At 45.3% G+C, this 26143-nt stretch overlaps 1 protein-coding gene across 8 annotated transcripts in view; it reads left to right on the top strand.

Moving 5' to 3' along the window:
- GBF1 (golgi brefeldin A resistant guanine nucleotide exchange factor 1) overlaps nucleotides 1-26143 on the top strand; it is a 217082-nt gene that overhangs the window by 163485 nt on the left and 27454 nt on the right. For 5 of the 8 annotated variants that reach the window (XM_053307404.1, XM_053307402.1, XM_053307401.1 and 2 more), the window contains exons 23-33: nucleotides 325-418; nucleotides 3663-3839; nucleotides 4539-4603; nucleotides 4707-4830; nucleotides 6941-7012; nucleotides 8276-8370; nucleotides 16030-16183; nucleotides 16383-16605; nucleotides 17204-17361; nucleotides 20177-20423; nucleotides 21439-21641. In XM_053307404.1, coding sequence (XP_053163379.1) covers nucleotides 325-418; nucleotides 3663-3839; nucleotides 4539-4603; nucleotides 4707-4830; nucleotides 6941-7012; nucleotides 8276-8370; nucleotides 16030-16183; nucleotides 16383-16605; nucleotides 17204-17361; nucleotides 20177-20423; nucleotides 21439-21641 — 1612 coding nt within the window. The remainder of the gene's footprint in view (nucleotides 1-324; nucleotides 419-3662; nucleotides 3840-4538; nucleotides 4604-4706; nucleotides 4831-6940; nucleotides 7013-8275; nucleotides 8371-16029; nucleotides 16184-16382; nucleotides 16606-17203; nucleotides 17362-20176; nucleotides 20424-21438; nucleotides 21642-26143) is intronic. The other 3 variants (XM_053307405.1, XM_053307406.1, XM_053307400.1) reach the window with 1 other exon arrangement.

Genomic DNA, 26143 nt, shown 5'->3' with positions numbered 1-26143 from the left:
TTTGACCAAAGTATTCTGGATCCAGTAAAAATTTGCTGACACTTTCCAGTAGATGATACTTGAGATCGGTGAAAACTGAATCATGAAAACAGATGCAAAGCCTGGAAGATAGATTTCTGTATAGGCAATTCCCCCCCCCCCACCCCTAAGTGTGACCTTGCAGACAGTCTGCCAGTAAAGTTTTCACTTGAATGTTGCTGGGTAGATGGTTAAATTTTTGATGCAAATATCACCTACTAGAAAGTGTTGTGAGGGAAACTGACCTGGGAAACCTACCGAAAAGTCAGTGTGGTTCTTGTTTCATTGCTGTGGTTTGTCTTTCAGAAAATGTGCCATGATTTCTGCCCATTATGGCCTGAGTGACGTTTTTGACAACCTCATAATTTCTCTTTGCAAGTTCACAGCTCTCAGCAGTGAGGTGAGTCTGTAAATGGAGTGAGATGGTGTGAGGGTGATCTCAAATCCCTGTGTTAGCCTAACTGTGCAGATGTAACTCTATGTAGTACTTAATTCTGAAAAAGGAAGGGGAAAGGATTTGAAAAGGTTAATGGCAGGAGAAAGAAAGGGAAAGCATGATCCTGTAGAGCTTTCCCAGTCTCTTAACCATAGTTGGGAAATCAGGAATGTTAATCTGCATCACATTTCAAAGGTGACTTAATTGCTCAAGTGAAATTCAATTGAAAATATATATTTTATTTATTTATTTGATTTATATACTTTCTCTGTGGCTTCCCCAGGGCTTTGGAATATGCTCCCTGCTGAAATAAGAGCATCTCCTTCTCTGCTTGTTTTCAGGAAGACCCTCAAGATTTTTCTGTTCTTGCACACTTTTAATTAGAATTTTAATAATTTGTTTTATATTGTTTTTATTGTGTGTTAACTTGTGATTTTTAATTAAATTTGTACACTCCCTAGAGAGTTACATATCAGGTGGTATAAAAAAATCAATCAATAAATATACTACCCTTCCTAAAGTTTCTCAGGGTGGTTTACATTAAAATCAGAAACATGTAATAAAACAATTAAAATTTTAAAAAAACAAAAACTTTTAAACCAGATTAAAATTCATTAAAATTACAATTAGATATAATTAAAAGCCAGGCTAAAAAAGATGGGTCTTTAAGGCTCTCCTGAAGGTCTCCAAGGAAGATAATCCTCTTATGTCAATGGGGAGTGCGTTCCACAGCCTAGAAGTGACAGCTGAGAAGGCCTGATCACAAGTCACCACCACATGAATTAGTGATACCCCAAAACGGACCCCTCCTGATGATCTTAATGAGCAGTGGGGATCTTGTAGAGAAAGGCGACCTCTCAGGTAACCCGGATCTAAGCCATTCAGGGCTTTGAAGGTAATAGCCAGCACTTTGTACTTTGCCTGGAAACATATCGGTAGCCATTGCAACTGTTAAAGCACAGGTAGGTGGTCTCTCCAGGATACTCCAGAGACAATCTGACTGCCACATTTTGGACTAACTGAAGTTTCTGAACTACGTACAAAGGCAGCCCTACATAGAGTGCATTGCAGTAGTCCAACCTGGAGGTTACCAGTTGGTGTACCACTGTTTTTAGGTCACTTTCCTCAAGGAACAGCAGAGTTATCGAATCAGTTACAGCTGGTAAGAAATGTTCCTGGGCACAGCCTCAACCTGAGGCACCAGGATGAGACCCGGGTCCAAGAGCACACCCAAGCAACAAACCTTTTATTTCTGGGGGAATGTAACTTCGTCCAGAACAGGAAGATCTCTGTAGGAATCCATGGTCCATGTTCTAACCCATTTTGCAGATTATGACCCCCAACAATTAGGTTCCATCTTGCTTGGATTCAGTTTGAGTTTATTATCCCTCATTGAGCCCATTACTGCCTGTAGGCAGGCATTTGAGGGGTTAATGCCATTTCCTGATATTGATGACAAGGAGAAATAGACGTGGGTGTCATCCGCATATTGATAACAACCAGAAACGAATCCCCTGATAACTTCACCCAGCGGTTTCATGTAGATGTTAAAAAGCATTGGTTGCAGAATGGAGCCATGGGGTACTCAATATAGTAGATCACATTTTGAATAGCAAGTGCCACCATCTAACATAGGAGACATAGGAGCGGAACCACTGTAAAACAGTGCCTCCTATCCCCAAATACCTCAGGCAATCCAGACAGATACCATGGTCGATGGTATCAAAAGCTACTGAGAGGTCCAAAAGAACGAGCAGAGCCACACTTGCTCTGTCAATTCCCTGACCAAGGTAATCTATCAGGCCATCTCAAACCCATAGCCCACTCTAAAGCCGGTTTGAAATGGGGTCTAGATAATCAGTTTCCTCTAAGACTGCTTGGAGCTGGTCAGCCACTACCCATTCTATCGTCTTACCCTATCCTGGGAGGTTGGGGACTATATAAATAGTACAGACATATGATGGATGGATGGATGGATGGTTTACGTGTACGTGTACGTGTACATGTGTGTGTGTGTGTATAAAAACTTGTATCTGTTGTCGTTTATGTGTCAGATGGCTCCTGCCAACTTGCAGTGCAGGGAATGATGTGAATATGAGGCTGAAATGAAAGAGGGGCCTGCAGCACAATATCTTTGTTTAGCATCAATGAGCAAACCTGTATCTCCAAACCTTTAAATAAAGGCCCCATTATCAATCTTATAAAGATTGATCTTACAAAGATCTTACAAGCAAACCACTCCAAAATTAGCAATGAGCTCAGTAATTTAAAAAAAATCCCAGATGCGAAGTATTTAATAATTACTATTATTTGACGCTGTTGGTGCATACACATGGTTCACTACAGAATAACATAACCAAAAGGCAGGATCTAAATTTATACAGAGGATGGGAAGAACAATAGTGGGAGGGAAGAAATGAGAGATCCAAGATAAGAGAAGAGAATAGGTGGCAAAGAAGAAGAAAATTAAAGATAAAGTTTGGGCTGTGTATGTGGTCAGTAGGGTGGCTGGTGACATCAGTGGATATAGGAACTAATTAAAGAGGAAGGAAAGCTTTAGAGAAAATATAATCTGGGCAATTAAAGATTCAAGATTAGGGTGGATGTTCTGGGCCAGAGAGGTGTAATCTCCATTTAGTGGTTCAGTTGCAGAGAGAAAATCATCTGGAGATTTGCAACTTTCCTCAAAGGCCTTATAGAAAAATAAGTTCTAATAAACCACCTAATATATTCAGCAATTGTGCCTCATGGGCCTTTTGGTAGATAAAGTTATGCAATCCATTGAGAAGAGCCTTCTTTTTGCACCTGTATATATCATGTCATGCAGGCTCTAATCCTGGGGAGGCTGATAAATGTGATGGTCCTCCTTAACGTACAATGGACCTATGTCACCTAAAGCTTCTAAGCTGACAACCAGCACCTTAGAGAAACTGACAGCAAACAATTCTGGACTAAAAGTGCGTTCTGCCCCACCTGAAGCTTCCAAACTCTGCTGAAATGTGTGTTGTTTTTAAGGGTAGTCCAACATAATCTGTGAAATCTTCAAATGATAGTGGCAAGGTTCAGAATGGGCATGGCCAGTGAATTATGCTTCAAACTGTTGATGACTTTCCCCAGACCTTTCACTGAACTACTCTTTGTTCCATAGTTTCTTTGCTGACCTTTAAAAAGTGGGGACTTGCTGACCTCTCTTCCTTTTCTCCTGCAGTCTATTGAGAACTTGCCAACTGTGTTTGGAAGTAATCCCAAGGCCCACATTGCTGCAAAGACAGTGTTCCACTTGGCTCATCGCCATGGTGACATTTTGAGGGAGGGCTGGAAAAACATCATGGAAGCCATGCTACAGCTTTTCAGAGCAGAGCTCTTACCAAAAACTATGGTGGAGGTAAGGAAATTTACAGTGGGTGCCACAGTAAGTGGGTGGGAGTGCAGAGCATTTGCCATCATAGGCACTTAACTTGGAAATAGTAGTTGCTGGTTGGAGGCCATGTGTAGAAGGATATTACTTTTGTTGTGTATACAAAAAGGCAGGGAAGCCCAGAACATTTTAATACAGTTGAAGGGTCTGTTTTATTGTGGCCAGGAGACATCATGCCATCTTAAATCATTTGCTTTGGAAAAAAACAACACCTAAACTATTTAGGGGTGTGCATGAACCAGTCCTCAATGAACCGGGCTGGTTTGACGGTTGGATCATGAACCGAACCAGCCTCCAGGAGAGGTGGTTTGGTCCACAATCAAACTGGACCGAGCCTGATCCATTGCAGACTGGTCTGACAGTCTGAGGGGCTATGCTTGTAAAGGGAAATCCAGTGAGGGGAATCCTGCCTTGAAAAGGCTTCTAAGGGTGGGCGGTGGTCAGCGAGAGAACACCTTTAAAAGTAGGTGCTTACCAATTCTCTGGTGGCAGCAGCACAGTTCCGATCTCCATGGATGTCAGTCATTTTACTTTCAGTGGACTACAGTGTGCTCAAAAGGAATGCTTCCATTTTATGTGTGTGCATTTGGGGTTGAGTCATGAACCTTAATCTTAATCCAACCATCAATTTAGGTATTACACACGACTTACTGGTTTGGTTCACAGGTTGAAGACTTTGTGGATCCCAATGGCAAGATCTTTCTGCAGCGTGAGGAGACACCTTCAAGCCGGTGTGTAGCCCAGCTAGTGTGGCAGACTTAGAGAACATAGTATCTTGCCCTTCAGTATGACAATGTTGTTGGGTTTTTGTGTTTGTGTGTTTTTTTTTTGTAGTGGTGAGTCCACAATGCTAAGTTTTGTTAGCTGGCTGACACTCAGTGGTACAGAACAATCTGGTATGAGGGGGCCATCCACAGAGAACCAGGAGACAAAGCGAATGGCCTTGGAGTGTATAAAGGTAATTTATGATAAGCAAGGTGGAGAGGGCACACGTACCAGGAAGTTGACACAATGGACTTTGCCAAAACTGCCCTCAATAGCAGGAGGGAAAGTTGGAGATTATGTTGTAGAAGGTGTTTAGTAGATCTGCTTCTCTCAAATGTTGCAAATGTTTGTTTTGTTATGGTCATATCCTGCTCTCCCTTCAAGGAGCTCAAAGCTGTGTGTCACCATCATCACAACTGTGCCAAATTTAGGTTGAGAGAGTGTAAAGTACTCAAGGATACCTTGTAAACTCCATAGCCAAAGAAAGATCTGAACTTGTGTTTGAAAACACAACCGACTCCAAACCAGCCCCCTGAGCCAAAGGAAAATAAATATAAATAAACCCATTTACTGATGCTTGGCAGTAAATATGTCATTACTGATAGCCTATCACTTTAGGAGAAGCCATTATCGGGACAAGGTGGCTCATGTTTCTCCCCATCCACAGTGAGTATAACATCTCTGGTAATAACACACACAACCTTCAGCATGCCGAAGGAAGGCTTTTACAAGTATGTCCTTCATAACAAGGAAATCATTCTGGAATGATTTACATTCTTAAGTTTGTAATAAATAAGCTCTAGTCAGCCCTCTGGAGCCATTTAACATGAAGCCATATGACACCCCCCCACACCCCATCTTTCTGACCCAGCCAACACAAATTCATGGCAGGTGAAAAAGCCTAAGCAAGGAGACTTGCTGAGAAAAAATATTTTTTACTTCAGAGTCAACAATTTCCCAACAGATTGGTGGAGGAGGATTTTACAGTGGATTTTGCCATTGGTGAACGTCCATTGGGACAGTGCAAAAGAGGTTGGAAAGGGAATGGGTTCCAGACTTGAGAGCTTAGGTGTGTGAGCCCCGAAACCCCGATCTATTTTGGAGTGGACCATTAACCATCCGGGGTCCAGTTCAATCTGTGATAGATCCAGATCACAACTCTTGGAGGCATCCAGGCTATAGTTTGATGTCTCAGCATTGAATTGCTGTAATCTTGATAAATGGCTTTAAATAACAATGAAGCTTCATTGGGCTCTGTTTGGCAAAACACCTCAATATGAGAATCATTCCAAAGATTACATTTCTTATTTTTCTTTTAGAAATAGATACATCTTTAATGTCTAAATACATACGAATATATATATAAACTACAAACTGAAATTCAAACATATAAACATCAAAACATAAAGAGAAAGTTATGCATATGGTTTCATTGTAGCAATATTATCAAAGATACTTATACTCTCTCCCTCTTACTATTACTTAATAAGCAGTTACATTACAATACTTTTAACTGACCTTATCACTCTTGACTTGGCTTATTATTACAAAAATTTTTTGAAAATCCAAACAGTTCCTTCATAATAATGTTCATGTGAACATTATCCAAGGGAAATTTACTCTTCTCATAATCCAGCGGTCTTTAGTAATCAGTTGCATATGAGCTGCCAGCAGTGGGAGAGGAAAGCACCGGCGGACAGGCTTGCAGTCGAGAGGGGAAAGAAAAGGGCGATGAGAAAAATAAAACGGTGTCAGCGGGTGGGCAGGGGAAAGAAAACGGTGGCGGGCAGGCGAGGTATGAAGGTGGCTGCGGCTTGCAGGGGGGCTGAGAACAGAGGGAGAGCTGAGGGGGAGAACTAGAGGCACAGATGCTCTGCGCCCAGCCCAGCTAGTTGTTCTTAATGTACTTGCACATTATTGCTTATTGCTGTAAGTCTACCCGCAGTCATGGTCATTCATATTTTCCCAGCCATTTGACTGGAGTAAGAAAAATGTTTGTCTTCCCATTTTTAGTGATTAGAAGTCTTGCAGCTGCAAACATATTAATTACCATACGAGAATTGCTAGCCTCAACTTGTCCATTTATATTATTCAACAAGACTATCTTGCATGTCTGCTTTCTAGAAAAAGAGGTGGTGCAGTTAAAGTCTGGAAATGCCGCCCTGTACAACTGTGTGAATTAACACAGTGGTAGAGTAATATATTCTGGTTCTGCTGATGGACACTTATGTCTGTCTTTGTACTTTATAGGTTTGAGTGCATTTTCTTCTAACACTCTTCCCTTCTGATTTTCTCCTTTATAGCAATGTGACCCAGAGAAGCTGATCACTGAAAGCAAGTTTCTACAGCTGGAATCCCTTCAGGAACTCATGAAGGTGAGGAATGAGTAAGGCATAGAAGCCTGTGTGAGGTATAGGGGGATGACCATGAGCTGCATGCTCAATGAGCAAGGGCTGTTTTTCTTAAATAATATTTTTTGTTACAGAAAAGAGAAATACAAAAAGAAAAAGATGTACAAATGCAACAAATAACATCTCATGTATAACTTGTACATCAACTCAGGTTTCAGCTTTTTACCCAGTCAACGTCTTGTTCTACCTGCACTCATTTAGGTTTAATATATTAACCTCCAATTAAAAATACCTAAGTAATACATTTAAGTGAAAAATCTAAGTAAATAATTAATACAAGTTTATTTGCAAAGAGAATCCAAATCTCAGACTAATCATGCTCATGACATTAGGGGAATGCTGTGTTGCCATGCATCTTTCACAGGATGGTACATGGTACAGGTTGAGTATCCCTTATTCAGACATCTAGAATGCTCCGAAATCCAGAAACCACCACGGTGTGCGCCATAGCAAAACAAAAAACAAAACTTAAATTTGTCAGTAATTCTCTCTAGTTGCAGCTCTGTTTTTATTGTGAAGCATTTTAATGTTTTTTCATGTTCTCACTTTGGCGCTAGAGGGAAAAGGGAAATCCTCCCTCTCATTATGAAAATATTCCAAAATCCAGAACACTTCTTATCCCAAGCAGTCTGGATAAGGGATACTCAACCTGTATCAGTAGAATAATATAAACCAGCAGTCTAAAAGCAGATACAAATTTTACTGATCTAATGAGATGTTAGAGCAAAAACAAAAGCCAATCAGCTGCTTTTTATAAAAGCAAAAGAGGCAACTCTACATCTCTCTGGGGAGAGAATCCCACAGATGTGGTGTTGCCACCAAAAAGACCCTGCTTCTGGTACCCACTAAACAGACCAGGAAGCAGGGTTTCTAGGGCCAATCTAAGGGCCTAGGCAGGCTCGATGATGACAAATATTTATATACCACTTTTCAATGAAAGTTCCCGAAGTGGTTTACATAGAGAAATAAAAATAAAGATGTGTCCCTGTCCCCAAAGGGCTCACAATCTAAAAAGAAGCTTATGATAGACATCAGCAAAAACAGGTTTGTATGCTAGTAGGAGGTCCTTAAGTTAACCTGGTGTCAAACTTTTTAGGGCTTTAAAGGCTGATGCCAGCACTTTGAATTGAGCCTGGAAGCTGGAAATTCCTATTCTACGTTGGAATGGGAATACTCGTTCTGTATTCAGCTCTAAACATATCTTTGGATGTTCTCTGCTTGCTTCAGGCTCTGATCTCTGTGACTCCTGATGAGGAAACATATGATGAGGAAGATGTTGCTTTCTGCTTGGAGATGCTTCTGAGGATTGTGCTGGAGAACAGGTGAGACTTACAGATGTCCATTAAAGGTGTTTGATTTCTTGAACTGTGATTATTGAATTCTGGGTTACTGGGGTCAAGGACATCTTGCTGGGTTATCCCCCTCACGTGCTCCAAGGCAGGACTGTGCTAATTAGCTGAAAGAAAGAAGCCTCTAGAGCCTGAGGGGGATGACCCTGCCCCAGTTCTTACAATCCTGTGTTGCTCCAGGCTGGCTTTTCCCCTTTTCCTCAGATTTACTCTTATCTTGCCCCTTTTCTCTCTACTATTACCTCTCAATACTTCACTATCCTAGACTTTGGTGTTCCTTCTGTTTTCCTACCTTAAAAAACAAAACAAAAACTTCCACCCCTTTCCTCCTGATTCCTCCCTTCCCCGTCAGTTTCCCTGGCTATAGGGAGCATGCAGGAACGCCCAGACACATCTGCGTTCCGAGAGGAAAGCAACAGAGTGGTTTTCCCAATGTAGCTCAAACACTCGGATCACCATTTTGGGATGTGTCTTTGCCAGCCGCTTCTCAGCCACCCAGCCAGATGCTTAAAGGAGCTTGTGTGAGTCTCCTGCCTTTGGGCCGCAAGACCCACAGTAGAGTGGCACAGAGAGCTGGCGATGGGATCAAGGAGTGTGAGCAGGCAGGGACATCGGAGCCGATCTCCCTGCTGACTGCTATGCAAAAAGCAGCGGCGGCAGCCCTGCTTGCTAATCCACCCCTGACGCAAACACAGCTCAGAGCCTGGGCAGAGGAACGTCCGAGGGAGGCAGCAGGTAAAAATGGTGGCTGTGACAAAAAGGGCACGAAACCCAACTGTGCTCCAGGGGGTCTTTCAAAGGACTTGGGGGGCTCTAGGCACCAGGATCAGGGACAACAGGGAGATAGGGTGAGCGTGTCCCAAGGGGAGAGTAGATCCACTGTGGTTTCTACCAGCTCTGCCCTTAAAATGCCTGTCTGTTCCACTTGAATGGCAAGCTTGGCTTTAAAATGCTATAGTCGAAACTGTGCAGCAGCTTAAGGCCTGTAATAAAAATTAAAAATCAAAGAAGTGTAAACAGTTGCCCTCTTCTTCTGATTCAGCTCCTCCATCTCCATGTAAGGCAAAGAAGAAGAGAAAACATATCAAGGCTTCTCACTCTAAAGGGGAGAGAGACCTGAAATATAAAAAGGAAAAGGTTCATTCCTCGGAACAATCAGACCTAGATTCTGCGGACCCTACCCCCTTGAATCCAAGGCCTCCAGCTCATAATAATTGTAAAATTCTTATCATTGACATTGAGGAAGAAATTGAGACATCAGACTGGCACCTATGGGGCAACCAAGACCCCAACATAGGTCAGAAAAAAGAGAAGGGGTGGTGGTCAGGGGGTGAGGACCCTGAATCAAACAACATCTCACAACGCCTATTTGTCTCTGAGGACTTTAATCCATTGATGACAAAAGTAGTATCAGCTATAGGTTTGAAAGCAAAGTTTTCAGCAGATACTGCCCTGATGGCCAAGGGGGACTTGGTATTCCCAAAGGCCAGGCCTAGAGACATGCTGCTTCCAATGCCTGCGTGCTTCATAGAGGCTATTAAACAAGAATGGCTATTACCAGCCACTAATAGAAAGCCTATGGCAGTAGCAAACTGCTACTACTCTTTTCAACAGGAGCCAACCGACTTGCTAAAAACTCCTAATACTGATGCACAGTTGGCACAATTGGTGTCTGGTTCATTACTTCCCAGGGATGGGGAGGCTTCCCTGAAGGACCCTTCGGATAAAAGAGCTGAACTAGCTCTACGAAGGGTTCATGACAACTCTTCATTGGCAATCCGAGCATCTGCAGCTGCTTCTATGGTGGCTAGAGCTAGTCTGCTATGGGTTGATGAACTCAACAACACTCCTACTGATCCAATGAGAATGAGCCAGCAACTGTTAAAAATTCAAATGGCCTAGGCCTTTGTAGCTGATGCCACACTGGATATCATCAGATTTTCGTCTAGGGTATCAGCTGCAGCAGTAGTAGGTAGTAGACCCCTCTGGCTAAAGAGCTGGCACATAGATTCTACTTCCAAGACTAATTTAACAGCAGTGCCATATGATAACACAAGGCTCTTTGGAGAGACGGTGCTTAAAGATGTGCTTGTAGAATCCAGGGACAAGAGAAAGACTGTGCCCTCAGCTTTCCGTAAAATAGACAGACTAGTTTATAAGAGGCCCTTTCAGCCCTTTCGAGGTTTCCGGCCCTCTTTTAGGGGGCTGGGAAAGGGAATTCAGATCTACCCAAGGTGCTTGGTACTGCCAGCATTTTCCAGCAAGGAGTGGGGCAAATAACAGACAAGCTTTTAATCAGACCAAACGGTCAAAGCAACAACCATGCCTTGGAAATGACCAGGCTGGGGGGCCGCCTTTCAGAATTCTTCCACACCTGGGAACAATCCACAATGGACAGGTGGGTCCTCAGGGATAGTCCAAAAGGGAAACAGAACAGAAATGGATGGCCTTCCCATCCACAGATTCCTTCCAACTCCACATTTGGGTTCTATTTCCAAACGCTTAGAGCTAAAAAAGGCTATTCAACATCTAGTGGAAATAGGAGCAGTGGAGCCCGTTACATCAGGTCAAGAGGGGAGGGGCATCTATTCTGTTCTGTTTACCTTCCCCAAAAAGGACGGGTTGAAAAGAACAGTATTGGACTTGAAGTACCTAAACAGATGGGTATGCCAAGAAAGATTCCGGGTGGAGTCGTTGAGATCAGTGGCGATAGCACTGCACCACCTGGACTGCCTATCATCAGTGGATCTGAAAGAGGCATATCTTCATATTCCAATACATCCCAAAAGTTGGTCCTTCCTAAGATTCAAATACATGGGAGTACATTATCAGTATGCGGCCCTCCTGTTCAGTCCGTCTTCAGCTCCAAGAGTTTGTTTGTTTGTTTGCTTGCTTGCTTTCTATACTGCCCTTCCAAAAATGGCTCAGGGTGGTTTACACAGAGAAATAACAAATAAATAAGATAAATAAAATGGATCCATGTCCCCAAAGGGCTCACAATCTAAAAATAAACATTAGATAGACACCAGCAACAGTCACTGGAAGTACTGTGCTGGGGGTGGATAGGGCCAGTTTTATGATGCTGAAAGGCATCATCTCATACTGTGTGGGAGGAGGCAATGGTAAACTCCTCCTGTATTCTACCAAAAGAAAACCACAGGGCTCTGTGGGTGCCAGGAGTTGAAATCAGCTTGATGGCACACTTTTACCTGGCACCCCTGATGGCCCACCTGCGCCTTCAGGGGGTCAGGATCTTTGCTTTACTGGACGATCTGTTGATTCAATCAACAAGACAAACAGCAGAAGCAGACCTAAAGTAAACTCTGAGGACTCTACAGGAACATGGCTTTCTCGTCAACTTCAAAAAGAGTCAACTGCTGCCAGCGTACAGATTTCAACACCTAGGGGTAGTAATAGATATGGAGCAAGATCGGCTTTTCCTACCACAGGACAGATACCAGATGCTCTACACAGATGTAAATCAGGATCTTTCAGTTCCGTAAGTGCTTCTGCTAACCTTAGCAAGACTTCTAGGTCTGATGGTGGCAACCCTGGAGGTGGTACCTTGGGCACGATTTTATCTCAGGGAACTTCAGTGGTTTCTCTTAGCTTACCAAAGGGCCATCACCATCAAAAGACGGTTGCTGCTTGCACTTCCGATCCGTGTGCACCAATCTCTTCACTCGTGGCTGTCACCATTAAACCTGCTCAGAGGAAGAAAATTCCTGGACCCTCTGAGAATAATAGTGGCAAGACACCAGCAACAGAGGTTGTGGGGCTCATTGCCATCACCTCTCGGCGCAAGGGAAAAGGTTGGATGGAAAAGGAGAGGAGGCATTCCATCAACTGGCTAGAGCTCAGAGCCACCCTCCTGGCACTGGTTGCCTTCCAAAAGTCTGTACAAGGTCAGGATGTCCTTGTCAAAACCAACAACACTACTGCAAAACCTAATGTGAACAGACGGGGGAACGTGATCAAAGGCACTTCATGTGGAGGCGGTATTGCTGATGGAATGGGCCGAACTACATCTTGCATCGCTGACGGCTCATCACCATCATCCATCAAATTGCACACCTGTGGGAGACTCCAGTAATGGACTTATTTGCAACACCACAAAATGTCCTACCTATCTATCTATCTATCTAACTAACTAACTAACTAACTAACTAACTAACATTTTATATCCTGCTCTTCCTCCAAGGAGCCCAGAGCAGTGTACTACATACTTAAGTTTATCCTCACAACAACCCTGTGAACTAGGTTAGGCTGAGAGAGAAGTGGGCAGAGGACACAGACGCTCTCATCAGCCACGTGGCCTCTGGGTGTATTGTACGCCTTTCCTCCAACACCACTGTTGGAGAGAGTCCTGAGGCACATAAGAACCCTGAAGGCCAAGGTACATAGGAACATAGGAAGCCACCATATACTGAGTCAGACCATTGATCTAGCTAGCTCAGTATTGTCTTCACAGACTGGCAGCAGCTTCTCCAAGGTTGCAGGCAGGAATCTCTCTCAGCCGTATCTTAGAGAAGCCAGGGAGGGAACTTGAAACCTTCTGCTCTTCCCAGAGCGGCTTCATCTCCTGAGGGGAATATCTTGCAGTGCTCACACATCAAGTCTCCCATTGATATGCAACCAGGGCAGACCCTGCTTAGCTATGGGGACAAGTCATGCTTGCTACCACAAGACCAGCTCTCCTCTCCCTCAAGGTAATTTTGGTGACTCCATTCTGGCTGAGGAGACCTTGGTTCGCGGAGCTACTACATCTCAGGACGAAAGGCCCATGCTTTCTTCCATCTCTACCAGATCTGCTCTTGCAGGGGCCGGTGCAACACCCCAGCCCGAGCTGGTTATGGCTAGTCATACTGAGACTGAGCGCTGGATCATAAAGGGTCAGGGATACTCGGGGAAAGTTTCCAATACCATCCTTGCTTTTCGTAGAGATTCTACGAACAGAATATACCAATGAACTTGGAGAGCCTTTTTGAGATGGTTGGCAAGTCACAGTGTTCCTCGGGGGCAAGTGAACATCCACCATCTTTTACAATTTCTCCAGGATGGCCTTGAGATTGAAAAGACAAGCGGCTTCATTGGTGGGACTAATTTTGGGAAATTCACTGAGATCAAGCCTCTCACACCCCCACCTAAAGAGATTCCTAAGGGGAGCGACCATACTGTCACCACCTACGCTACATTGTTTTCCTACTTGGAATTTAAATACTGTTCTGAAGGTGCTGAAATTCGCATCCTTTGAGCCAATTAAATCAGTGTCAATGAAGTTATTGTCAATTAAGCTGGCGTTTCTAGTTGCTGTAACATTGGCCAAATGCTTTTCAGAACTCAGGGCTTTGCCTATTCACAAAAATTACTGCATATTTGCAAAAGACTCAGTTCGTCTTATACCTGATCCATTTATTAGGACTAAGGTGAGTTCTCAGTTTCACCAGTCACAGGATGTTTTTCTCCCATCCTTCTGTCCACATCCAAAACATCTGCAGGAGAAATTGTGGCACAAATTAGATGTGAGATGGTGTCTTAAGATGTATATCGAACGTTCAGCAGCATTCCGAACTACAGACGCTCTTTTTGTGTCCTTCCTTCCAGGAACAATGGGTAGGGCAGTGACTTAATCTATTATTGCCAGGTTGATCAGAGCTTGTATAGCTCTGGCATACAAGACACGATACCTTCACCCACCTACGCAGATAATGGCTCATTCCACGAGGGCAGTGGCTACGTCAGCTGCTTTTTCAACTAATGCACCAGTCCATGAAATTTGTAAGGCCATGATGTGGAAGAATCCTCTAACTTTCACAAGACAGTGCAAGATGGACACTTATGAGTCTGCCCAGGCGGCTTTTGGAAGATGGGAGTTGCAGAAGCTGCTTTCCCAGGAGTAGTCTAAGTTGCATCCCTCCCTTGGTGATGTACAGGCTTTGGTAGGTCCCAGCAAGATGTCCTTGACCCCAGCAACCGGGAATGGAGCATTGGTTCACTTACCGTGAAGGCTTCTTCTGGTTGCTGGGGTCTGTCATGGCTCAGAACTCAGAAGAGTCAGAGGAGGAACGGGAGGACTCGGTTGAGAGTGCAGGCTCAGAGGCACAGCAGCAGGATTTGACTAGGAGAACAGACTCTGGAGCTGGGCTGGAATGGCAGAATACAGAGGAGTCTGGGCAGCTGACAGACATGAGGGCTGAAGAGGCTGATCAGGAGGAAGCTGGAATTTCACCTGTGTTAAGAAGGAGTCTCAAGAGAAAGGCTCAGTGGGAGGCACGTAGGCGCAAGATATCACAGAAGAGGAAATAGAAGTGCTGAGTCAGGAAAGCCTGATTGGCTGCCTGTTATCTTGAGCCCTATATTAAGCAGACTGTTATTGGCACAGATTGCTGTTAGCAACTTTCGCTTACCACAGACCGTGTTCCTACTTAGCATTCTTCAACCTTTCGTGTTCCAGCCTGCCTTGTTCTGTTCATTTCCTTGCTCTGCCGTCCCTTCTTCTGTTCATTCCTTGCTTTGTTGTTTTTTCAGTTATTACTCAGTTATCGTAGAGGGGGGTACCTAGTTTAGTTCAAGGGTCTTTATTTTGTTTCCTACTATTTTGCTTTGTGAATCTCTTTTCGCTTTCATTCATGCAGCTTCACTGCTACTCTTATTTCCAGACTTTCTGTTTAACTCACAGAAGTAGAGCTAAAGGTGTTATAAATCCTGTCGGGTTAGCCGAGCCAACAGATTTACAACATGGTCAAGGACATCTCAGCCCTCCCAGCTTGGTGCTATTTGTCTACTCCTGGGGGAAGAACATAACTCTGTTTCACCTTTAGGTGGGAATGATGGAGTCCTATCCCTCAGAAAAAGAATTGTTCCAGTCAGGCGATTCCCTTTGGGGCGGGGTCATCCCCCTCAGGCTCTAGAGGCTCCTTTCTTTCAGCTAATTAGCATAGTCCTGGCTTGGAGCACGTGAGGGGGATAACCCAGTGAGATGTCCTTGACCCCAGCAACCAGAAGAAGCCTTCACAGTAAGTGACCCAATGAGTTGTCATGTGGATTGCTGACTCTTAAGGCAGAGTGTGCAGGACTTGTGATGAGGCATACATTTCCTTCAGGACACCAGACCTGGCTATATTAAATCTGCCAAATTTGAAATGCAAGGGAGAGATCCATATATTCCTGTCAGGTGGTGATGGTGCTCTTAAGAGGATTGTGGTAGTCCCATAAGCTATAGTGTTTGTCACTCCCACTTTCTTATCTGACCTCCCATTGCTGATCTGAAGGAAAGGAACTGAGAAACTTTATCTAGTCTGTGCCTACACAATTCCCATTTGGGGCCAGGGAAGATCACATGCTTCTGGAAACATAGAGCATAACATACTAAATGTTTATGCTAAATGCAAAGGGCTGACTGCAGGGGGTCCTGTTGGGGTTCCAGAGCAAGGATGGACAGCCTAGTGAGTATCAGGAACACTTGCCTCATAGTGCCACGCCCATTTTGACTTAGACTTGAAGACATGTTTCTTGTAGAAGTGATCAAATGAACATGGATATTAGATGATGTACATCTTCCAACTGGGTTAGGGGCTATCTGAATCTGTATTTGCATGTTTCATATCACAGTGCCTTTCCTACTTCCTCCAGGGACCGTGTGGCCTTTGTGTGGCAGGCAGTGCGAGACCACCTCTACCACTTGTGTATTAATGCCATGGAGTATTGCTTCCTAGTGGAGAGGGCGGTAGTCGGACTGCTGCGGCTGGCAATCCGGCTCCTGCGCAGGGAGGAGATCAGTGCCCAGGTAAAGGTGACTGCAGAGATAGTTCTGCCTCCTTTATTTCATTGCTTTGAACTCTGCCTGCATTCCCTTTTAACCCAATTTCTCAAGTGCTCCCACCTTGAACGTTTTTTCAGTGCTTGTAATCTGAATATTCTGTGCTCCAACCATAACTAGTTCCTCTAACAAGTGCCGGCACAAATCTCTGTTACTCTTTGAGCAGGTGCTACTCTCCTTACGCATCTTGCTCATGATGAAGCCCAGCATGCTGAACCGAGCCAGTCACCAGATTGCATATGGCCTTCATGAGCTCCTTAAGACCAACGCTGCCAACATCCACTCTGGAGATGACTGGTATGCACTCTTTACCCTCTTGGAATGCATTGGATCAGGTGTGAAACCACCCCCAGCTCTGCAGGCTACAACAAGAACCGAGAATGACACAGGTAAGCTTGGTCATGAACAGCGGTTGCTCCTACAGTCGGGAAACCAGATCCCAACCTTCAGATAAGCAGCGGTTCTGTCGTGCTTTTTGCTTACCAGAGCAGACTGCAGAAAACCCCACCAAGTTGAAAGTAAACTACAGTCAGCTACAGATTAAAAACTAGTCCTTGTGCTCACCTGACATGCCACAGCTTTGTCCCATCCATTTTTGTCATCCTGTATCCCACTCCTTGTGTTTACTGGTGCAAGCAATGTTTTCAGGGGCCTGTAGACAGAGATGTAGCTAAAGTAGTGCAACCTCTTTCTAGTTTTTGTCTATTTTTTCATAATTAATGTTGTCTTATCGTTGGTGCTTTATGCCTGATAGTTTTACAAAGATGCTGGATTTTCATGATGGGTATAAGGTAGAATCAGAGGTGGAAATGCCCAAAAGCCCATCTAGTCCAACCCCTACTGAAAAGGCATATTATCTGCATCTACAATTGCAGTGCTAAAGGAGATGGCCAAATGACCACAGGAATTAACATGGACTCTGAGTGTGGATGGCCAGAAAGCTGAATATGGGGACTTCTGTCTTTAGCTCAGTCTGTTTGTTTGTAGGAGCTCAATCAGACAGTGAGATCTCCTATCACACAAATGAAACCAGCCTAGATCGTGGCTACACTTCTGATTCAGAGGTGTATGCAGATCACAGCAAGCAAGGCAAAATGAATCGTTCTGTCACTGATGTGGATGTGGTGAACAGTGGCTGGCTTGTGGTGAGTACTATTGAAAGCTTACTCCTGCTTTTTAATTATCTAGGTTGGGGCAATAGACTGTAGTGGAACCTGGGCTGCCATCATAGTCCTATGAAGAGAAAGGAGGGACCATGTTTGTTTGCAGTTCACAGCTAGCCCAGCAGTTCCACCTGGTAGGAGTTTGTGGAATTTGTCACTCATGAAAAACTGGTCTTAAGCAAAGGCAAATATTGTAAAGGCAACCCCAAGGTGGATAATGGTCTCTTGCACTGATGGGTGAGCTTCCCCAGCTTTCATCAGATTGCCTTAGAGAAATAAACTGGGGGAAAGCTCAGCTTATTTCTGAGCCAATGCAAATTCACAAATCTCACCAAGTTTCTCTTTGTTTCCACTCCACTTACTAAGGGAGGTTCTTGTGGCACAGATGCAAATCCAACCTGAAGAAGGGTTAGGGGGTTGTTACACTTGTCTTGTATTTGAGGCAAGTGTTATAGAACCCTAAGACTAATATTTATGTACTTTGAAATATGAATCTCTGCAATAGTGCTAGTTTCTGGCAGCACTTGGTCTTGCCCAGTCCCAGGGAAGGAAGCTTTGTGATTGTGCCTGAGGACTCCACTGGCTGAGCGAATGGAGCAAAGTGGACCATACTGCACAAGGATTTCAGTATGGCTATATATGAAAAGACAGTATACTAAGAAAGGAACCTAGAGCATTTGAAGTCAGTGTGGGTAGGGATGTGCACGAAAAGGCTTGGAACCCCTGTGTTCAAACCGGTTTGAATGCGGGGGGTGGGGGTGGCTTTAAGGACAGGGGAGGATGCTCTCCCTCCCCGGCTGCGCCCCCATCCCGACACTCTGTGTAGAAATAGTCCTGCGGGGCGACAGCGTAACTCCTTGCTGCCCCCTTGCTTCAGGGACTGGAAGTAACTGGAAGTGCTGTGTGTGCGTGCAACGTGCGCACAGCACTTCTAGTGACTTCTGGTCACTGAATCAATGGGGTGGCAAGGAGATATGCTTCCGCTCTGCGGGACTGTTTCTATACAGAGCACTGGAGGGGGAAGCACAGGGTGGGGTGGTGGTAAGTGCATCCTTCCCCATCCTTAAAGCCACCCCCCGCCCCACTAACGGCTCAAAGGGAGCCAGTTCCATGCACATCCCTAAGTGTGGGCAGTGCAGTGATGTGAGTAGACTTGAGCCAAAATCTTTCCCCTTCTCACCACCCAATTTGTAGGAGACAAAAATGCCCGGTGATGGTGGATTTTGGTGATTTTTGGCAGAGGATACTGGTGATGGTGGTCATCCTGGCAGCTGCCATTTCCCCCCCTAGAATGCTCCATAGAAGCCACCCTGCTTGATGAAATAGTAATCATTCACAGGGAACATTCTGAGGGGGAAATGGTGTCTGATGGTTGATAGGAGGACTGCTGCCACTGCAAAACTGGTTGAAAAGGGGAAGGAGGCGCAAAAGGTAAGCCTTTCCCACTTCCTCCCACCCCCCAAAAAACTTGAACTGAAAGTTTCCTTCTGAGAACATTCAGCTGTGTCCTAGATATGGGGTTTGTATTAGAAAAATGGTGGATGTTCTGATTAAGATCTAATTTGGCATGTTTATTTGACTTAAATTTAATTTAAAAAATTTAAAATGTCAAGCAAAGTGTAATCTAAGTTAAATACTGTTTCCGGTATCCAAAAGTGACTAAACTGAAATATTTTTGAAGGAAACAAATCAATAAAACATATTTAATAGGCTTGTGAGAATCGGATCTCAGAGATTTCCAGCATCAGAAATCCCTACCCCCATCTCCAGGAGACAGCTGAATGTGGGGCAAGTTCCCAGGTACTCTGGTGGTGGTGGCTGTTTAAGTGCATATCCTGCACTGGTGTGTGGATGGCTGGGCAGCACAGTGAACTTCGGGAGGGGTGAGGGGGCAGGAAGTGACGCTGGGCAGTGTAGGAAGCTCAGTTGCCTACTGGGGGGATGCATGGGCTTCTGGGTCTGGTAGTTTGTCTCAGAGCTGAACCTTAAAGGGCCTCCACCATCACTGGAGTACTCAGGGCACTTGCTCTGCATTAAGCTGCCTTCTGGTGGTAGGGTTGGGGATTTCCGTCAGAAACTCTGTTATTCCCCCTTGCACAGGCCTAATATTTAACGTTGTTTACACATTTATATGCATTTGGATATAAATGTTCAAACAACATTAAATATTAGGCCCTTTTTAAACATTATTTTTTGTTGAGATACCTGTAAATGTATTAAGACATGACAGTTCAATAGTATGTATTGCTCTTACATGGTTTAAATTTCAAGAAAAACAATGAAGGCAATTAAAACTCTTCACGTAGAGCTACACATTCTTTCCTCTCTCCTTTTCCTCCCCCCCCCCCGGGTAATAAATACATGGAGCAGGAGGAGGTTCCTGCCTACTGGCTCTGTCTCCGGTCTCCACATGTTCAGTAGAATATGGGAATGGAATATGAGTGTGAAACCTCTTATCTCCTTCTGCTGAATGTGTGAAGCTTGGGGAACAGGACCCACACACACATGAAGGACATGGGCAGGGCCAATGACTGTGATCTCCCCCCCCCCCACATCTCGACTGAATATGCAGATGAAATGCATGAAAAGGAATATCCTAGTTTGAAAACAGATAATTAAAACTTTGTTACTGTGCAGTTTGATGTTGTATCCCTTATATTACTACTTAGCATTATCAAACAATGCTGAAATCGAAAGTGGAAGCAGTGTGAAATCTTCTGCTCCACATTATGGAGGATGTGTAGCCCTCTTCTTGGCTGTAGTTAGAATGATCTATCAAATATTTTCTGGTTTGCAGGTTGGAAAAGATGACCTTGACAGCCCAAAGGCCATGGTGGGATTCTCCAAGTTAGGCAGTTCTCCCCTAGTCAATCAGTATAGTCTGACTGTGGGGATGGACCTGGGACCACATAATACCAAATCTCTCATGAAGTGTGTGGAGTCCTTATCTTTCATTGTGCGAGATGCTGCCCACGTGACACCTGAGAACTTTGAGCTTTGCGTCAAAACCATCCGCATCTTTGTGGAGGCCAGTCTAAATGGAGGTGAGGCCAGAACTTGTCTGCTAGTTTGGGGATTTGGCAGCAGTACTCCAGAGAGTGTTGAGACGGACAGCAAGGGAGAAGCCTACTTTTAAAAAAGAAAGGAAAAAAAGATACTTTCTAAGACAGCTCAGCGAGGCCAACCTTCTAGGTAAATTTCCCTCAGGTTCCTAGCTTGCTCACGTGTACCTTTAACTTCACAGAACAACCTGAGCAGTAGGTCCAAGAGTTTTAAACACATGCACTATTTATTTACTAGCCCTCTATGTATGTTCTTCACATACTCAGAGGCACTCATTATTATGAAAGAGCAGCCTTGGTTGAAATTATTTATTTAAAAGATCTATATCTCCCTTTTCGGATTAAAAACATCACAAGGCAGCTGTAAACAATAGTTAAAACAATACAATGCTTACAATAGATCTTCACTATTTTTCAGGCAGGCAAAAAACTTCAATGCGAGAGCTGTTCCTGGGATCTTCTCCCTCTAACTTTTCTATATGTTAGTTCTTATGTTCATATTCCTGTTGGCATGTTTCTGCTCAATGGTGTGCATGTTTTGCTTTTTCTTGAGATTAGGCCCCCCCCCCCCCCCCAGTTTCGTCTGGGAGATTGGGAACACCTCTCTGCACCATATTTCCCCTACCAGATGGCTGTGTCCAAAACAACTCCTTTCATGACCTAGGACATTGCCTAATAATGCAGGAGACCAAGTCTACTCAGTTAGAATACCTAATCCTTTACTTCAAACCCCACAGAGAATAGGGAGGGAGTCCCACTTGACCAAATTGAGTGCTAAATATAAGCAAGTCACCAATTAAAAAGATGCCTCTCTGCTCTGTTAGGGAACAATTTAGAATTCTTCCATTGTAAATTGGACTTTATGAACTGGTTTTTTTTCTGCCACTATTGAAGTTGTCTGTTCTTGAACTGAGAGTTTTGAGTGGTTACTTTTGCATTGGAATGTGACAGTAAATGTGCATAGATAACCACCATCTAATGTGCGTTGTGTATCTAGGATGCAAGTCCCAGGAGAAGCGGGGTAAGAGCCATAAATATGACCCTAAATCAGCCCGTTTCAAGAAAAAAACAAAGGAGAGCTCTTTGAGGCACTCAAGGCCCACTAGCCAGCATCAGCATCGCTCCCCTAGTGATGAAGATGATGACGATGAGAGTGTCCCTGCTAGTTACCACACTGTGTCTTTACAGGTTAGTCAGGACGTAAGTATAGCCAGGATTTCTTCCTTGCCTTTCCCTACTGTTGATTGTCCTTGTGGAAATAACTTAGGGACATTTCTGCAGTGAACATCTCTCTATCTGTTTAAAAGATGTATATGCCACTATTCATCATAAATGAATTCATGACAACTTAAAATTCATTTAAAAACAGAGTAAAATACCTATTTGTATACTTTGTTTGATATTATAGTTCAGAGCACTAACTGGCAACTTGAGAAATGTATCTTCACCAGAAAAAGAAGTGTTCCACAGGAAGATTCCCTGCCAAGGATATACACAGCCTTTGAATAGCTAGTTGCACAGTCATTGCTTCTGCATTGCAAAGGAGCAGGGAAGTTCTGGCTGCTAATATGTTTCCGGGTGAAATACAAAGTGCTGGATCTGGATCGAGATCCGTCGACAGCCATAAGAATGGGGGTTCTGCGCCTGCGCAGGAATCCCCATGGTAGCCATGCCTCAGCTTGTCGAGGTGTCCAAGCCCTGCCCACACACAGCGCATGCTATTTAAGAGCGGGGCTGGGCGCCATGTTCCCCAGTTCTTCTCCGACCACCTTCACGCGTGGACCTAGGTCTGCCGCCTCTTCGTCGGAAAGTTCCCTCAGTATTCTCTTCAGAGACGATTTCTTTTTCTTGGACTGATCGCTTCGTGTATGACCCCCTTTTTTTTCCTGGCTGATGGACTCCTCTAAAGTTGACTAGGAACGGCTACCGACCAACGACTGGCTTGACGCGGACCGGACTTGACTTCCCTGTCGTCGCGCTATGGCGGATGATAAAAAGTCTTTTAAGAGGTGTAAGGGTTGCAATGCAAAGCTCCCTTCCAAAGACCTCCATGAACTATGCCTTATGTGCCTGGGCGAAGAACATAATGTTTCAATTTGTAAAATTTGTCTGTCTTTTTCGAAGCAGACGCGAAAAAATCGAGCACTTCGCCTCAGAGCGGCAATCTATGATGAGGTGTTAAGTCCCTCAACACCGAGCACTCCGCGTCCCTCGTCATCGAAACCTCAATCTGTTTCCACACCGCGTTCAAAGTCGAAAACTTCGACGTCGACGCAACCTGGATCTCCACATTCAAAGTCCAGATCCTCGACTTCGAAAAAGTCCAGACCTTCGACATCGGACCGTCCGTCGACAGCGAGCGGAGTCTCCTCGGTTGCAAAGACATCCTCGACACCGAACAGCCGTAAGCGTCGAGTTCCATCGACCTCCAGCAGTGACCCCGACGAACCAACGACAACATCTACGACAAAACGTCGACGATTGATTGATCTAACGGGAGACGCTACGCCTCCTCCCCCTACTGCTCGACATTGACCATCTTCGACGCCAACTCGCCCGTCAACGCCGAGGCCGTCGACACCGAATGTTTTGGCGTAGAGAGCAAGATCCCTCTCGCCTGTTCCGACACCGGTTCCCTCCTCTCCACCTTCAACACCACCGCCTCCGGGACCTAGCGCGCCACTGTCGCTACACACACCGTTGATTACTGCGTCAAGACAGGTCACCCCTCGATATCGATCTCCACCCCCACACTTCGATATCGACGGAGATACTCAAGAGGCTGAAATTGGTCTACATCCGATTTCAACTCAGTCACTTCTGTCGCTCTTGGACTCCACAGCAAGCACACCTTCACAAGCCACATTTCGAGGTTTTCCGGCATCGGAAGAGGAGTCTCATTCAACTTCGGCTCATCCTGTCCGTGAAGTACCATCGCTCTCTGCGGCCCAGTTGCAAAGCCCTTTGCCTTGGCACACTTGTGGGTTCACCCATACTCCCCCGCCACATATACCTGGTTCGGGTCCTGCAATCTCGACTGGTTCCCAACCCTCTTTACCAAACGTGTCATGGGAACCCCTGACATCTCTTCCCGCCACAGTGAATGTACGCACGATATCTGCGTCTACTAATACTCCCTCCACGGCAACTAGATACTCAGCAACGCAAACACCTACAGTTATCATCTCCAACACCTGCGTGCAAACCAGACCACAGGTAACCCATTCCGTAGCGGCTCAGACAGCACCCCTGCCTTCACCTCCCACTCCTTCAGTGCGTTCTCAAGGGACCGCACCTACTTCCCCAACAGCCTCGCCTTCTGAACACTATGGATCGTCTGATTTCGAATCGGACCCCGAAGGAGAGGAGACCATTATTGAACCTCCCACGGATGTGGCACCGACAGTGTATGTTTCACCCAATGAAGAAATGAAAGCGTACCACCGTCATGTGCGTACCATGGCAGACGCCCTAGGGCTCGACCTACGCTCCGAACTGGCGACAATAGACGATCCCGTCTATAATTTTATGTTGAAGTCACAATCGACGGCCCCAGTAGCCCTCCCGATGCTCCCTGTAATCACAAGGGCAGCTAAATGTGCTTGGGAAGTGCTCCATACTTCCACCCCTACTTCTAAACGGCTGGAGAGCCTTTATCGTATAATGGAAAAAGACAATACGTACCTTCTAAAACATCCGGCTCCCAATTCTCTTGTAATTGACTGTGCCTCTACGTCAAAATCTGGGAAGCGGCATATTGTTCCTCCTGAAAGAGAGGGAAGGAAATTAGATCTCTTAGGCCGAAAAATCTATTCAACTGCATGCCTCTCAATCAAAGTGGCTAATTACGCAGCGTGCACCGCCAAATACACTCACAGTCTTTGGGAATGATTGTTTTCTGAGCTTGACAACCTGTCACCAGAGGAGTTCAAGGTTAACTTTCAAAAACTTCTGGAACGCTCGGGCGATCTGACTAGGCAACAACTCAGTATTGCCAAACACCTAGCTGAGAGCAAGTCCAGAGCCATGACTGCCGCTATCACTCTTCGCAGGCATGCTTGGCTCCGGTCTACTACCTTGCAAATGGACATGAGAGAAAAGATAGAAGGCCTTCCTTTTGACAGCTCCGGCCTGTTTAGCGAAACCACAGATGCCACAATGGAACAACTTAAAAAATCTAAGATTACCGTGAAAACGTTTACCGCGCGACCATCCACTTCTACGTACATGTCCAAGTACCGTTCCACGTATAATAAACAGCGCCCTTCTTTCAGACAACAAGACCGTAGAGACTTCTGCAAGTCCTACGAGCCTTACCACCGGCACACTTACCAGAACAAGTTCAAAACAAATCAGGCCCAACGTACCAAAGGGCCAGAAACTCAGAAGCGCCTTTGAAACTCAGGTCCGTCCACCACCAATTCTCCACTCCCTGTCCCTGCCGTCCGGGGCAATAACATCTCAACTGATGGGTCCCTCCAACAACCCCTGGCCGGCTCAACTCTCCATCAGGCTGGCAAGTCATGCCCCTGCATGGCAACATATAACATCAGACTGTTGGGTCTTGAAGATCGTATCTTCAGGATATGCCAATGAATTCAAGTCAATTCCACGGTTCAGGGGAATAACATTCACTCCTCCTTCCTCTACACTGCGGGAGGAGGTCAGGGAACTACTGGAGAAGGGGGCAATTGCCCCAGTACGGTGGACGGACAGACAGGATGGATTCTACTCCCGTTATTTTCAAATTCCGAAACGGGATGGGGGCATCCGTCCGATTATGGACTTATGCAACCTAAACAAGTTTGTTCATGTCAGGAAGTTCAGAATGATGGCATTGCAGCAAATCCTCCCGCTCCTCCAAGGGGAACAGTGGCTGGCAACGCTGGATCTCAAGGACGCCTATTTCCATGTGAACTTTCGACCTCCACACCAGAAATTCCTACGCTTCACGGTCGGTCACCAAGTGTACCAATACAACGTATTGCCCTTCGGCCTGTCCTCCGCCCCAAGGGTCTTTACGAAATGTATGGCGCCAGTGATTGCCTACCTAAGAACGCATGGCATCACGGTCTACCCTTACCTGGACGACTGGCCTCAAAGGATCCAGATGAGTTACGTTCGCAGATCCATTATGTTCTGTCGGTCCTTCACGACCTAGGCATCCAAGTCAATTGGAAAAAGTCACACCTGGAACTTATGCAGGTGGCAAACTACATAGGAGCGGTATTAGACACAATGCGCCAAAGAGCATACTTACCAGAAGAGAGGTACGTCTTGATCAAGGACATGGTAACGCTCTTTCGGGATCACCCCACCCAGCCGGCACGCTCCATCCAGCGCTTACTGGGCCTTATGGCCTCCTGCAATGCGGTGATTCACTATGGCCGTCTAAAGATGAGGAAGCTTCAGCTCTGGTTCCTTTCAGTTTTTCACCCTGCAAGACACAACCAAGAGAAACGCCTACTGATACCTACTCCCATACTTCAATCTCTCTCCTGGTGGACGGAACGCAGGAACCTCCTGGAGAGAGTACCTTTCCCGCTTCCTTCCCCAACAGTCTGGCTAACAACGGATGTCTCCCTGCTAGGATGGGGAGCGCATTGTGCAGGCCTCCGGATGCAGGGCAAGTGGTCCCTCAACCAAACTCACCACGAATGGGAAATCAATCCAAGATACATCAATCCGCTATTCCGTCAGTG

Source organism: Hemicordylus capensis, chromosome 3 (genome assembly GCF_027244095.1).
Source record: "Hemicordylus capensis ecotype Gifberg chromosome 3, rHemCap1.1.pri, whole genome shotgun sequence".
In the NCBI taxonomy this organism is placed as follows: Eukaryota; Metazoa; Chordata; class Lepidosauria; order Squamata; family Cordylidae; genus Hemicordylus; species Hemicordylus capensis.
This window is presented reverse-complemented; position numbering and strand designations above follow the sequence as displayed.